The sequence below is a fragment of the Muntiacus reevesi genome, chromosome 2 (genome assembly GCF_963930625.1).
Source record: "Muntiacus reevesi chromosome 2, mMunRee1.1, whole genome shotgun sequence".
NCBI classification, from domain to species: Eukaryota; Metazoa; Chordata; class Mammalia; order Artiodactyla; family Cervidae; genus Muntiacus; species Muntiacus reevesi.
The window spans coordinates 255025060-255038505 of record NC_089250.1 but is presented as its reverse complement, the minus strand read 5'-3'; the positions used below and the strand labels follow the sequence as shown (position 1 = coordinate 255038505).

The 13446-nt window shown below is 38.2% G+C and overlaps 1 protein-coding gene across 3 annotated transcripts in view; it reads right to left on the bottom strand.

Moving 5' to 3' along the window:
* Positions 1-8447: 8447 nt before the first annotated feature.
* The window catches only part of ZNF507 (zinc finger protein 507), a 41573-nt gene continuing 36574 nt past the window's right edge, over positions 8448-13446 (bottom strand). For all 3 annotated transcript variants that reach the window (XM_065925723.1, XM_065925722.1, XM_065925724.1), the window contains 2 exons: positions 12420-12554; positions 8448-12292 (listed from right to left, as the gene is read on the bottom strand). In XM_065925723.1, coding sequence (XP_065781795.1) covers positions 11923-12292; positions 12420-12554 — 505 coding nt within the window. In that variant the 3' untranslated portion in view covers positions 8448-11922. The remainder of the gene's footprint in view (positions 12293-12419; positions 12555-13446) is intronic.

Below are 13446 nucleotides of genomic sequence, written 5' to 3'. Positions count from 1 at the left end.
ATCATCCCAACCCAAGGATCAAACCTGTGTGTCCTTCATTGGCAGGTGTATTCTCTACCACTGAGCCACCAGGGAAGCCTGTGTATGTATGTGTACATGTATATACACACACACACACACACACACGACATATGTATATGGAAATGCCAGTATGTTCTTCCTGCATCCCATGTTTTATATGCTGCTTGTGTATGACCCACGTCATAGACCTCAGAGATCACGTATATCTACAGCATTCTTTCAAGACTGATTTGGCTCACTTGGTCTTAAGCACCCCATGCTGAGTCCTAAGGAGGATCAGCTTTCTCAGTGCTCAGATCATTCCAGAGTTGCGCAGGAATCAACATTACACCAGAGTCCTTCTCCCTCAGTACTCCCTCTCCTTCTCACCCTCCACCTCCATTTAAAATATTTGGTTCCTTGTTAAGAGTAGGCATTATATAATACCATTTATAACTTTTTCTCTCTGCCTTTGATCAACTTTGTGTTAACTGGATTTGTAATGGTTTAAACTGAAATTTACAAGCAGATTAGCATAGTGCATAGTTATCCAAGGATTCTATTATTTACACATTGTGTTGTTTTATTTTAATACCTGCTACTCTTCTTACCTCCACTCTGTTAGTTTCCACCCACACCTGTCTTTTCTGTTTCTATGGTTAGATTAACTATTGTACTTGTGTATTTTTGAATGAGGAAACAAGATGCTTGTGCTTTATCACTCAAGCTCTAGGTCAAATGTGATGGTTCCTAGATGTTGGCTTTCCAAATTCACAAATCAGTGGCCCTGGTTAGTCTTTCCAATTTGTTCTAGACTGCGCTAGTACCATTCCCTGCAAGGCAGGGTATACACAACAGTCTGCGGACCCTAGAAGCAGGTATTTCTGGCTTCGGTATTCTTTTTTTAATAGGAAGAAGTAGGACTTTTAACCATAAATGTATGTGTTTCTAAAACCCTCAAATTCAGATATTTTATCACTTCTTTTTTGTATATATTTTATTTGTTCCAGGTTTCTGATGGGTTCAGAATATGTCCAAGTATATATTTATTTATTGACTGTGCTGTGGCTTACTTGCCCCATGCAAACTCTTAGTTGCAGCATGTGGGAGTTAATTCCCTGACTAGGGGATCAGATCCAGGCCCCCTGCACTGGGAATATGGAGTGTCAGTCACTGGACCACCAAGTCTCCCTAAAATATTTGTTAACCAACTCACACAATGGAATTGCTGATGGGTTGTTGGAAGGGATCTTGCTTTAGGGATACATGCCATAGTCACCTGGAGCCCAGAACAAAGATCTGGCCAAATATTTGCCCAAAGGCATTATACCAGGGAGCTTTGACCACACACTGGTTTAAACATGCCACTTGAGAGAATCAGCATTAGAAATACCAGTGATGAGAGCAGTAGCAGGGTGTCAACCTGCCAGTAGAAAGCAGGACAGCGGGGTTAATTACAACACAGGGACGGTAATAATGGAGTTCGGATTCCAGAGGAAACAAAGGTGGTGGTGTGGTTGCTGTGGCTGTTTAGTTGCTAAGTCCTGTGTGATTCTCTTATGACCCCGTGGAGTGTGGTCCTCAGTCTGCCAGACTCCTCTGTCCATGGGATTTCCCAAGCAAGAATACTGGAGTGGGTTGCTTTTTCTTCTATCATTTCTTAAATTATGGCTAATCTAGCACTGGGATGAATTTTCACTAACACTTATCCAATCCTGGCCCCCAAACCTTCCTGAGTCCACCCGTAGATGTTGATAAACTTGCTTGAAGGGCTTATGCTTAAGAATTCAGAGGACTGATTGCATCTCATCAGGCCTGTGAGCTGCTAGGACTCAAATAACCTCAATAGCTGTGTGGGGACTGGAGTGGGTGGGCTTTGTCTGCTGTGCTCCCCATGTGATGGAGGAAAGAACACAGCTAACTCTGAGAGGTTTTTAATCACCATCTCTTGATGGCTTAAAATTTTTTCAGTCAAGATACCAGGAAACAAAGCTTGTTTCTTCTTACCATTGTCACCAACCAGCTCATTTGTATGAGCATGACTTCTCCATGGTGATACTATTCTCTCCACTCCCAGTAGGGAGAAAATTGGTTCTTAGGAGTTGAAAAAAGAATTTGTTTTATGTATTGGGTTGGTCAGAAAGGTCATTTGAATTTTTGCATGTTACGGAAAAATCCAAACAAGTTTTTTTGCCAACCCAGTATAAAATGCAGATATACAGTATATCTAAGGTATTCAAATTTCATGCAGGAGGGGTGATCAGGAAAAAAAAGTCTAGGAAAGTTTCCTTAAGGAGGTGATAATGAGAAAAAGGTTGAAATGCTGATATAGATTAAATTTTGGGGGTTGGAATCCTGACTAAATCCTAGCAGTAAACTTTTCTCTTTATTGAATTTTCACTAGGCATGAGTGTGTGGCGGGGGGCAGGGAGGAAGATGGGAAATAATGTTAGGTTACATCAACAAATAATGGTTAAATATAAGTGCTGCTTTCGGTTTTTTCTTTGACCCTTCTGTCTTTTTCCTTTGGAAAAAAAAAGAAAGTTATTAGTCACTGAGTCATGTCTGTGATCGGACTGTATGATCCCATAGATCATACTGTGACTCTGTGATCCCATAGACTGTATAGCCCGCCAGGCTCCTCTGTCCAGGGAATTCTCCAGGCAAGAATACTGGAGTGGGTAGGCATTTCCTTCTCCAGGGGATCTTCCAGACCCAGGGATTGAACCCAGGTCTCCTGCATTGCTGGTGGATTTTTTACTGACTGAGTCATCAGGGAAGCCCTTTCTCCTACCTGATCCTAATTCTTCTTGGTGGAACTACAGAGCTACGCCCCAGGCCCACAGTACCCCACAGAACGAGGCTGGCTTTGGGGTTGGCCTGCAGGTGTACTTCAGAATTAGGATTGCTCTGCAACAGGAGTCCTGCAGGTCAAGCTGTCCTGTGTGATGGTTAGAAGAATGACTTTGGTGTGAGAGCCTTGCATGGTGTAAGGACATTTCTCATTGTTTTCAAGAACTTCCACCCTTCCCTAATAGTCCACTGCACTCCCATATAGTCAGCAGTTGGTTATACTGAATGCATACAATTTAAAGTACCATTCTTTATCCTTGGGCCATTCTGCCAGGTTACCAGCTTACTTAATGAGAGAGGCATTCTTACATAGTCCTTAATAGCGGTTTATGGATGTGAGAGAGGGATTGATATAATGGGAGCAGGGTAATGTTCTGATACTTTATCCCAGGCCATTGTCTTTTGAGATGTGACATGAGTTGTATACAATATATTCCAAGTACCAAGTTTGTCTTTTTTTGGGTCTGTTTTAAGAGAGAGGATTATTTTGAGTTTTTGTTGTTCAGTCACCCCATCATGTTCAACTCTTTGTGACCCCATGGATTGCAGCACTTCAGGCCTCTCTATCCCTCACCATCCTCTGAAATTTGTTCAAGTTCATGTCCATTTCATCAGTGATGCCATCTTCTGATGCCCTCTTTTCCTTCTGCCTTCAATCTCTTCCAGCATCAGGGACTTTTCCAACAAGTCAGCTGTTCACATCAGGTGACCAAAATACTGGAGCTTCAGCTTCAGCATCAGTCCTTCCAATGAGTATTCAGCGCTGATTTCCCTTAAGATTGACTGGTTTGATTCCCTTGCTGTCCAGGGGACTATCAGGAGTCTTCTCCAGCGCTAGAGTTTGAAGGCATCAATTCTTCTGTGCTCTGCCTTCTTTCCAGTCCAGCTCTCACAAGTGTGTGTGACCACTGGGAAGACCATAGCCTTGACTATACGGACATTTGTCTGCAGAGTAACGTCTCTTCTTTTCAACACACTGTCTATGTTTGTCATGGCTTTCTGCCGAAAAGCAACTGTTTTCTGATTTCATGGCTGTAGTCACCCTCCACAGTGATTTTAGAGCCCAAGAAGAGGAAATCTGTCACTGCTTACTCCTTTTCCCCTTCAATTTGCCATGGGGTTGGATGCCATGATCTTAGTTTTAAGCCAACTCTTTCACTCTCCTGCTTCACCCTCATCAATAGGCTCTTTAGTTCCTCTTTGCTTTCTGCCACTAGAGTGGTATCATCCGCATATCTGAGGTTGTTGATGTTTCCCCTGCCTGTCTTGATTCCAGCTTGTAACTCATCCAGTCCAACACTTCTCATGATGTATCCTTCCTCAAAACACAAACCAGTATGGTTCTTAGATTCCTTTCCAAGGCTGTAACAGGAAGCTTTGACACCATGATTTATAAGGGCATTTAGTGTCTCCCTGTCCCCAACACACACTGAATACCCAAACAATGACAGGAGCCACTGTTTGAGCTCACAGATGCCCAGACCCTTTATACCCACGGTTCCTGATCTTCACAACAACTCTACAAGGTTTAAGTATCACTGTTTTACTGATGAAGAAACCAAGGCTCAAAAGAAGGTTGAAAGCCTTACTCAAGGTTACATAGCTTAGACCCAAGGACCATCCAGAACTGTCAGAACTTCACTAGGTATCTTACAGATGATCTCCGTTAGTCCACATAACTCTGAGGTAGGTATTATAACATCAATTTGACATTTCAGAAAAGAAAAGCAATAACTGAACTTACAAGAGGTTAAAACAGGTAAAAGCAAACTATATTTCACACCAGCTAAGGTACAATACTCACTCTGCGTGCAGCCTAGTGGGCTGTCCAGGGACACAATGACCGCTTCCCCATTAGGAAGATTCACACTTTTTTTTTTTCCCTCCTGTGATTACAAAGCAGGTTTTAAAAAGTGTCACACATAGGGGTTCAGGATGGAGGGGACACATGTATGCCTATGGCTGATTCATACTGATGTATGGCACAAACCATCACAATATTGTAAAGTTAATTATCCTCCAATTAAAGTAAGTAATAAACTGGAAGCTTTTAATCAGCACTGGCACAGACAGCAGAGGGGTGGCTCCAACCGGGCAGGCTCTGAAGGGTTGGTTAACCTACCCGGTGACCCTGCACAGGCTCATCTCAGCCTCAAGACCGCTTCATATGGACAAAGTCTTAGAGAATAAAGAACCTTGAGACCACTGGTTTCCCGCAATTATTTAATTATCTCTGCACAACTATTTTTTTGTAGAATGTTAGCTGTAGAGGACCAGAAATACATATAGCTTAAGATTTGAACTGTATCCTGCTGTACTTTTTCTTAGAAGCCCAAAATAGAATTTTCTAACACCTTTTGTGGTTGGAAATACTGAATTTAAATAGGATTGCAGATACAAACATGTAGATTGATGTGTCTATTTCCGTAAAATGGAGCCACCATATTGGTGAAGTATGGATACTAAAATTAATAAAATGACAAGTAGAAAAAAAAAAAGCACCCAAATCTGGAGACAGGCACTGTAGTGACAATAAGCCATTACATAACATTAGGTACTAATAAAAGATCTGAAAAATGAGTAACGTGCTTTATTTTGTTGAGGGTCCCTTCAGGTCACAATTTTCTGTTGTGTACATATTTAAGATGATATACTTTATTGATAATTAAAAAAACAGGGCTCCTCTGGTGGCCTGATTAAGAATCTGCCTGCCAGTGGGAGGTATACGGGTATGACACCTGGTCTGGGAAGATGCCACACGCTGCCAGGCAGCTAAGCCAGTGTTCCACACCTACTGGACCGCAAGCGCCCTATAGCCTGTGCTCCCACAATGAGAAGCCTGTCCCGCACCTAGAGAGCAGCCCCTGCTCGCTGCAACTGGAGGAGGCCCACACGCAGGCACGCAGACCCAGCACAACCTAAACAAAGAAATCCATCTTTAAAAAATAATTAAAAAAACCTGTTACTATTACGGATATGGCAATGACATGGATAATTATTCTTTTAATTTTTAAGAGGATAAAGCTGAGAAATTGGGGCTTACCTTGTGGTCCAGTCAGTGAAGAGTCTGCCCGCAATGCAGAAAACTCGGGTTTGATCCTTGGGTCAGGAAGATCCTGTGGAGGAAGAAATGGTAACCCCCTCCAGTATTCTTGCCTGGGAAATCCCATGGACAGAGGAGCCTGGTGGGCTACAGTCCATAGAGTCACAACAGTTGGACGCGACTGAGCAACTAAACAATGACAAAGCTGAGAAATCAGAAAGATGAAAACAGTTGGATCTAACTACATGGTATAAATAAAACTCCACTCACCTGTCTTGTCCTTTTCAAACAACGGCCCCATGTGCCTCTGAATTGCCATGAAAGTATCTGTCTTACATTCAGGTCTGCAAACAGTTCCAAATGGTTCCTTTACTATCTGGATTAAGTGACACAATTGGTTTAAATGTGGTTGAGTTAGAAAGCAAAACAGTTTATCAGCATCTGATGATTTTTTTTCTATAAAGGTAAAAATTTATATTAGATGCCTAAAATTAAACTTTAATTCAAAGGATGATCTATTATAATCACCTTTTTTAAAGGCAAACAATGTAAACAGGAATTACTCATATTGGAAAAATAATCAATAGGTGAAAATCAATGTCCTAACACTTTATGGTTCAAATGAGAAAACTGGATACAGTATATTAATGTATCACCAGAAAAATGAGGTCTACAGTTCCCCAACACAACATACACACTGGATTCTGCTGCACATTTAGGACTCTGGAAATGGTTTAAGCATCTTAGTCATTTGGATTCTAAGATATAAACCAAAACATACTATCTATTGTATGGCACCAATTAAAAACAGAAACATCTCTAAGAAATTACAGGGCCAAGAATGTTTATTTTACATCTTTGCTGCTTGATATAGACGAATCTATGTAGGTGAACACCGTGACTTTTTCTTAGATCTGCCAGTTTAATCAACAGTTCTACATCAAAGTCAACCACAACTGCACCCAACCTGAGTCTGGCTTTAGGCTCAGAGAAGCTATTCATTATAATGAGGTGTATCTGAGGCTCTTCTTTACATCCTGGATTATGCAAATCAACTGGTCACCACAGTTGAGTGGTTTAGCTGCCACAGTGACCTCCCACCAGTTACATCACTGAAGGGGTGAAGGAGGGAGGGTACATTAGCACCATAAGTTTGCCAGGAGGAAAAGTTTAAATTGGCATTATTATTTAATTATGTTATTTTAAACAAATCATGTTTGGCTTTAAGTAGACAGTGAAACAGGTTGAAGTTGTTAATTATGGGTAGGGCTGTAGAAGAACAGGAAGACTATAAAAATTACAGAGGAAAAGATAATATAGTTATAAAACAGTGCTATATAATAAAAGTTTTCTTTATAAGAAGTCTTTTTTCTTTTTCAGAGCTTTAAAGCACAGATCATACCACAGTTCTACATCAGAGGTCAGCAAACTCTACCAAATGATTTACTATTAAAACAGATCGTAAATAAGTTGGGTTTCATGGTGCATATATTTTGTAACAACTATTTAATGCTGCTGTTGTACCTCAAAATTAGCCATATACAATATGCAAATGACTGGGTGTGGCTGTGTTCCAATAAAACTTTATTTACAAATAAGGGTGTCAGGACAGATTTCAAGCAAGAGCAGTTAGTTTACTAATCCCTCTTCTAAATCACCACAGAAATACAATGTGAGCCACACAGGCAATTTAAAATTTTATAGCAGCTACACACAAAAAATAAGCAGGTGAAATTCATTTTAATATTTTATTTAATCCAAAATATCCCAAATATCATTTCAACAAGTAATCAATATAAAAAGCTATCAATGAGATACATTTAAAAAAATATGTCTTCAGAACTGTTGTATATTGTACACTTAGCATCCTAGTCTTTACCAGTGCTCAGCAGCCACATGTGGCTGGTGGCTACCGAACTGCACCATATGTTCTGGATCTTCTGTGCTGGGATTTCTACAGCTATCTGGAGGTTGGCAACAGTGTTGGGATTTGGCTCTTGAAAAGACAGGGGATATAATTATGCTGCCTCTGGGAGACAGGATGAGGGATTAAAGCTTTTGGGAAGAAATACGTGGCCTCAGACACTAGCAGTTGAGGTAGCCCATGATTCTAGGTCAGTGTAACTAGACCAATGATATAGTCAGACTAGCTTAACTTGCCAATGCAATGAACCAACACACATGCAAAATGCTAACTGCCGTTAAGAGAGCTAGTCTTTAGCACTTAGACTGTATCAGAATTTAAACCATATACAGATGTGGAAGATAGCTGTGTAGCAAGGAAAAAAAAAACTTCAAAAATTAAATTGAATTTTTCAAAAGATTTAAATAGTCTAAATGCTTTTTCAATTACCTCTGTCTAACACAGTATAATGCTAGTCACCAATAGCATGTTAACATGTTTTTAACATGTTACTAAAAGGTAATCATAACCCTTATTTTAAGCCTGGGGAAGTTCTTCAGTATTTAAACCCAAATTTCTAAGTGATTAAATCAGCATTTTCAAATTAAGAATGGACATAACTTTTTGTTAATAAAACTTAGAGGCAAGTGTTTTTAACAAAAAATTTATTACCAAAATACAATATTAAAGTCAATACATGACAAATTCCTGTAAAGCAAAATAAATTATTCTAACATTGTACAGTATTTCCAAAGGTAGTTAAAGAAGCGCTAAGACCTTGCTTCACTGTTTATTGAACAGATAAACTGTTCTACCATGAACACAATCCTAGAGTTTTAGGCGTTAAGGCATGCAGCTTGATGTGCAGGATAATTTTACAAAATGCAAATCATCCTATTTTAATAAGATACAGTGTCAGAATTAACTGTAGTCTTTACATGTCAGTGTTTCGGGAATTTTCAGACTTTGGCTATAGAAGCAATGCCGTAGTGTTACACAATACTTATTTCTTAAAAAAATACATGTATTCATGTCCATGAATATCAAACTCAAATTTCTATTAAATATATTTTATAGAATATTACTTAGAGCACCTTGCTGTACAATAAAAAAAAGATTAAATAAGTGTCTATGAAAACTAAAAATATAGTAAGTCTCAATAGAGAAGCCTGCTTGTCTCTGTCAAGCCAAGTACATTGCAGGAAGATACAATGTAAACATAGGTGCCCACCGCTCAGATTTGTGAGAAGAGACCAAAAAAAAATAGTAGCAAAGCCACCGATAGCTACCTCGAATAGACGAAAGATCTAGAATAAAGGCTTCAGTCAGTGTCACTACACTGCGCTGGCTGGACTCAGAACTTGAAGTCTACAGGTCAACTGGAATATAGGCATGGTACTGTTAGAACACTGGGGATACCAACCATATTCTGGGTTACTAGAGAAAGAGAGAAAATGATAGAGCCCTGATAAAGTATTATTTATAATGATCAGAATACATCATCTTCCCCCTCCCCACCTTTGCCTTATCCAGTAAGTTTGTTTTAAAAACTATGGTCACTATCAAATCTTAGAATTTAAGTGTTGAGCGTGGAAAACAAATACTGAGTTTTGTATAATAAAAGATCGAGTACCAGTAAATGTTATTCCTATATAAAGAGAATTCCTGCTGATTATTTGAATACCTATCTCTTCTAGAATTAAATTGCATTTTTAGTCTTCATCAGTACTTTTAGAAAAACTCAATTGTTCTTGGTTGAGACAGTTAACTTAAGGCTTGTCACAAAACTGTAATGGGAAAGTACAGAACATTTTTGGTATATGGTTCCTCCTACAGGCCAGGAGAAAGCTTTTGGAGATATTTTAGGCTAGAGTCAGATGAATACTTAAAGACTTTTGAACTTCTGGGTTAATTTTTTTCCCATGAGCTAGGGAAATTTAAATTTGTGATTCCAAATGGAGAATTTAAGTAACAACCAATGGAAGTGGTTTAAGGAAATGAAGAAAGTTAATTCAAAAATTCATTGTTGAAATTCTGGGAATGTTTTTTAGTTATTAGTATTTTCCAAATGATTATATAAAATTAAAGCCAAGGAAAATTTATGAAACAAAAAAAATTCTTCTAAGGTTGTCAGTTTTCAGAATAATAGATTTTTATAAAGAAACACTCAGCCAGAGCCATCAGTAATGAAAAAACTGAGTGAAAACAATATAGTAATGATGGAACCATTTAAAATATTTCACTTGAATTTGAAATAAAATTTCATTGTGTCTTAATCCTGAAAACAGGAGAAAATGAGAAAACCCATTGTATGGGGTCTTGGGTAATACAGTTTAGCATATATGAATTATCTTCTCTCTTAAAACCAGATATCAGAAATGGATTAACTTTCACAAATAAAGCTACCTAAATTAAAGAGCTGCAAAGTTACAATGAATTCAGTTTGTTCAAATATCACCATCAAATGAGATTAAAAAAAAAAATCAGACAATATTTCAAGTGCCTGGCCCCACTTAAAGAGTTCCTAATGCCATCTGAAAAATGTTAATTCATTCAATTCATACCTGGACTTTGGGAAGAGAATTCTTTCCTAAAATGTGTCTATAGAGTATCCTATTCAAAAAATTCTCTTTTCGACGTTTTCTCAGCTTATGAGAGTCACAGACTTAGCTCTAAAGGATGAAAAGTCAAGTTCAGAAAGAGCACCATGAAGGTGGCGCAATGCATGGTGCACCCGCCACTTTTTGATTTGTAGGCAGAACTGACATTAACAGAACAATGCATACATAAATGATCAGGATTACGAAAGCAAAACCAAAATACTTGTTCTCTTTACCCTTTGAAATACGCTGTAATACAAAATGTGTAATTAACAAAAAGATTTCATCTATCTGATGGCGAGTTTTCACTGGCTTTGCATGTGTCCTATTGCACACCAAAAAAAAAAAATGCAATTTCCTGGATAGGAGAAACCCAAATGTTTTTTGTTATTAAAAGTTTTGGAAACACTCTCAATTTTTACTATATTTTAGCCACATTTGGTTATAGTTCGTATGCTAAGTATAACTAGATAAAAAAACTAAAGGAAATAAAATCTCAATAATAGTACTCATTTGAAGGGGCTTCTGAATTTCATCCCACTTCCCCTAAATGATTTTTATTTAATAGTTTAAACTATTTCCAAGGTCTCATGGCTAGATGCAGTTTCCTACTTTGTTGTTTTGACAGACTTTTTAAGATAGCAAGCATGGTCTAGTTTAGAAGAGTGGGTTAGAAGGCCTATGTAACTACTGAGAAAACTGGTGTTTCTATCAACACTCTGAAAACAATCTCTGAGAAGTGCACTGTGCTCAACCAGGCACCATTTTTATGAATCTTGAGTTTTGATTTGAGGTTGGTAGGAACTCACCTTTCTCCTCTTTTGCTCACAAGACATTCACTGTAAATTTAAGACAATAATTTACTTTGTAAATGGTTACTTATAATCTAGATTTGGATCTAGAGATCTCTTTTCTTTCTAAAGAGTAAAGTATGAATACTATATCTCAGGTTGGGTATAGATTTATTCCTATCAATCTGGCAAAAGATTTCGATTGATCATCTCAAAGCCCCGTAATAATCTTATTTTTCTTGTTGATACCAAAAAACCCTTAGACACTTGCCTCCCATTTTTCACAAGAGGCCTGTCATTCATGTCAAAATTGAGAATAAAGAAACTTAACGTCTGCTCAAGACTGTGACACTTCAGTAACAGTACGTTTTGGAATAGTTCCTGAAAAGCCCCTTCTTAACTCTCTTGCTTGCATTTCTACACTATAATAAGCTTTCAATAATAAATACACCCAAACTAAGAGGTAACAGAAGGTTACTGTAAGGTTATATCTTGGCTGCCTCCTCAACCCACTTTCCCTCACTCAAAATGCTTAAATATTATTACCCCTTATCTATTTGGAATTTCTCTTATTACATTACAAATTTGGTTCCAAAGTCCCATCCGTCATTTCCTCAAGAATCACACCAACTATTTCTTCTGTGTCTAGTAAGTTACTGGACAGCACAAAGGGCAAACTGCAGTTTAAAGGATTCTTCTTCGGCTGGTTTCCTCTTTGGATGACAATTCCATCTAATTTGTGTTTAGAGTTGAGTTGTGGTCCTTATTTAGGATGATGTTTACAATTTCACCCTCATGCTCTTTCATATGATCCAAGAGATTCTCTTTGCTGGTAGATTCAAAACCACATATACAACAACAGAAGAGTAAAACGCAATACTCCACGCCAGGAGGGGCTAGACTGGAGTTTTTTTCTAAACTGCATGAGGTATTACTTGCAGGGCTTAGCTTCTCATTCTCGTGGGGACCTTTGACTTCACTGGGAGCCTGGGGAATCAGCTCTGAGGATGACACCAAATTTTCTGAACTTGCAGAAGTGAGAGAATCGGCTCTTTCTTCACTGCTGTTTAATACTGTCTTTCCAGAGGATTTCCCCCGAATCCTTAAAACAAAACACATCAAATCTTGAGTTGGTTATAAGGCAGACTAGTAGATTTAACTCTAACTTTACAGAAAATGTATATATATGTAGCCATAATTTATTTGTATGTAACAGTAAGATCAAATACCTGCCACTCTGTGAAATCGCATCATTGATAGCCTTGTTCACTTGCTCGTAGTTGTAATTTTGGTCGCTGGCATGTTTCCACATGTGAGACTTCAGAGAAGGAGGGTGGCTGCACACATACCCACACAACGAGCATCTGAAAAACCGAGACGGGGGGGTCAGATGGTCCCAGGGTTCTGTGACAACTGTTAAACCTGTCCTCCTGAGGACATCAGATATCACGTTTCACTGAGTCTAAGATGCCACTGATTATGAGACATAATGATATCAGAGGCTAACATGTCCTAGTGCGGATCTCTCAGAATCAATGAAATAAAAGTATTTTACATTATAAAGAAATTATAAGAGTCAGGACAAACATCCCATACTACTTTAGCTATCACAGTATTTGGGAAGATTTCTAATACACTAACATGCAAAATCTTTGCACTAAATTATTTAACCACACAGATACACAAATACACAAAATCAATTCTCTATACCACTCTATTTCTTAAGAAAGCAAAAAGGAATTAAACAATGTTCAACATTTAACTCCATGCTTACTTATAAATTTACAGAAAATGTAAGTAGCAGTCCTGAAATGCTTCAACAATGTAGATTTCATAAGTAAAACAGATACTTATCGTAAAGTTCCTAGTCCAAGTAACAATTATTTGACATAATTGGGCACATTCAGTAAAATCTGAACAAATAAACTACTTTAAAAAAATTAACAGATTATTTTTAGAGCATGCTTATGTTTATCCTCTTTTCTCTCTGTACCCAATTCCTCCTATCATTAACATCTTGCATCAGTATGGAATATTTGTTACAACTGATGAACCAATATTGATACATTATTATTAACTAGTGTCTACAGTTTATATTAGGGTTCGCTATGTTGTACAGTTCTATGTATTCTGATAAATGCATAATGCCATGAACCCATCATAATATCATGCTGAATAATTTCCCAGCCCGAAACGTCCTCTGGCACTGCACCTACTTACCCCCCCGCAAGCCCTAACCACCAGGATTGGCAGTCA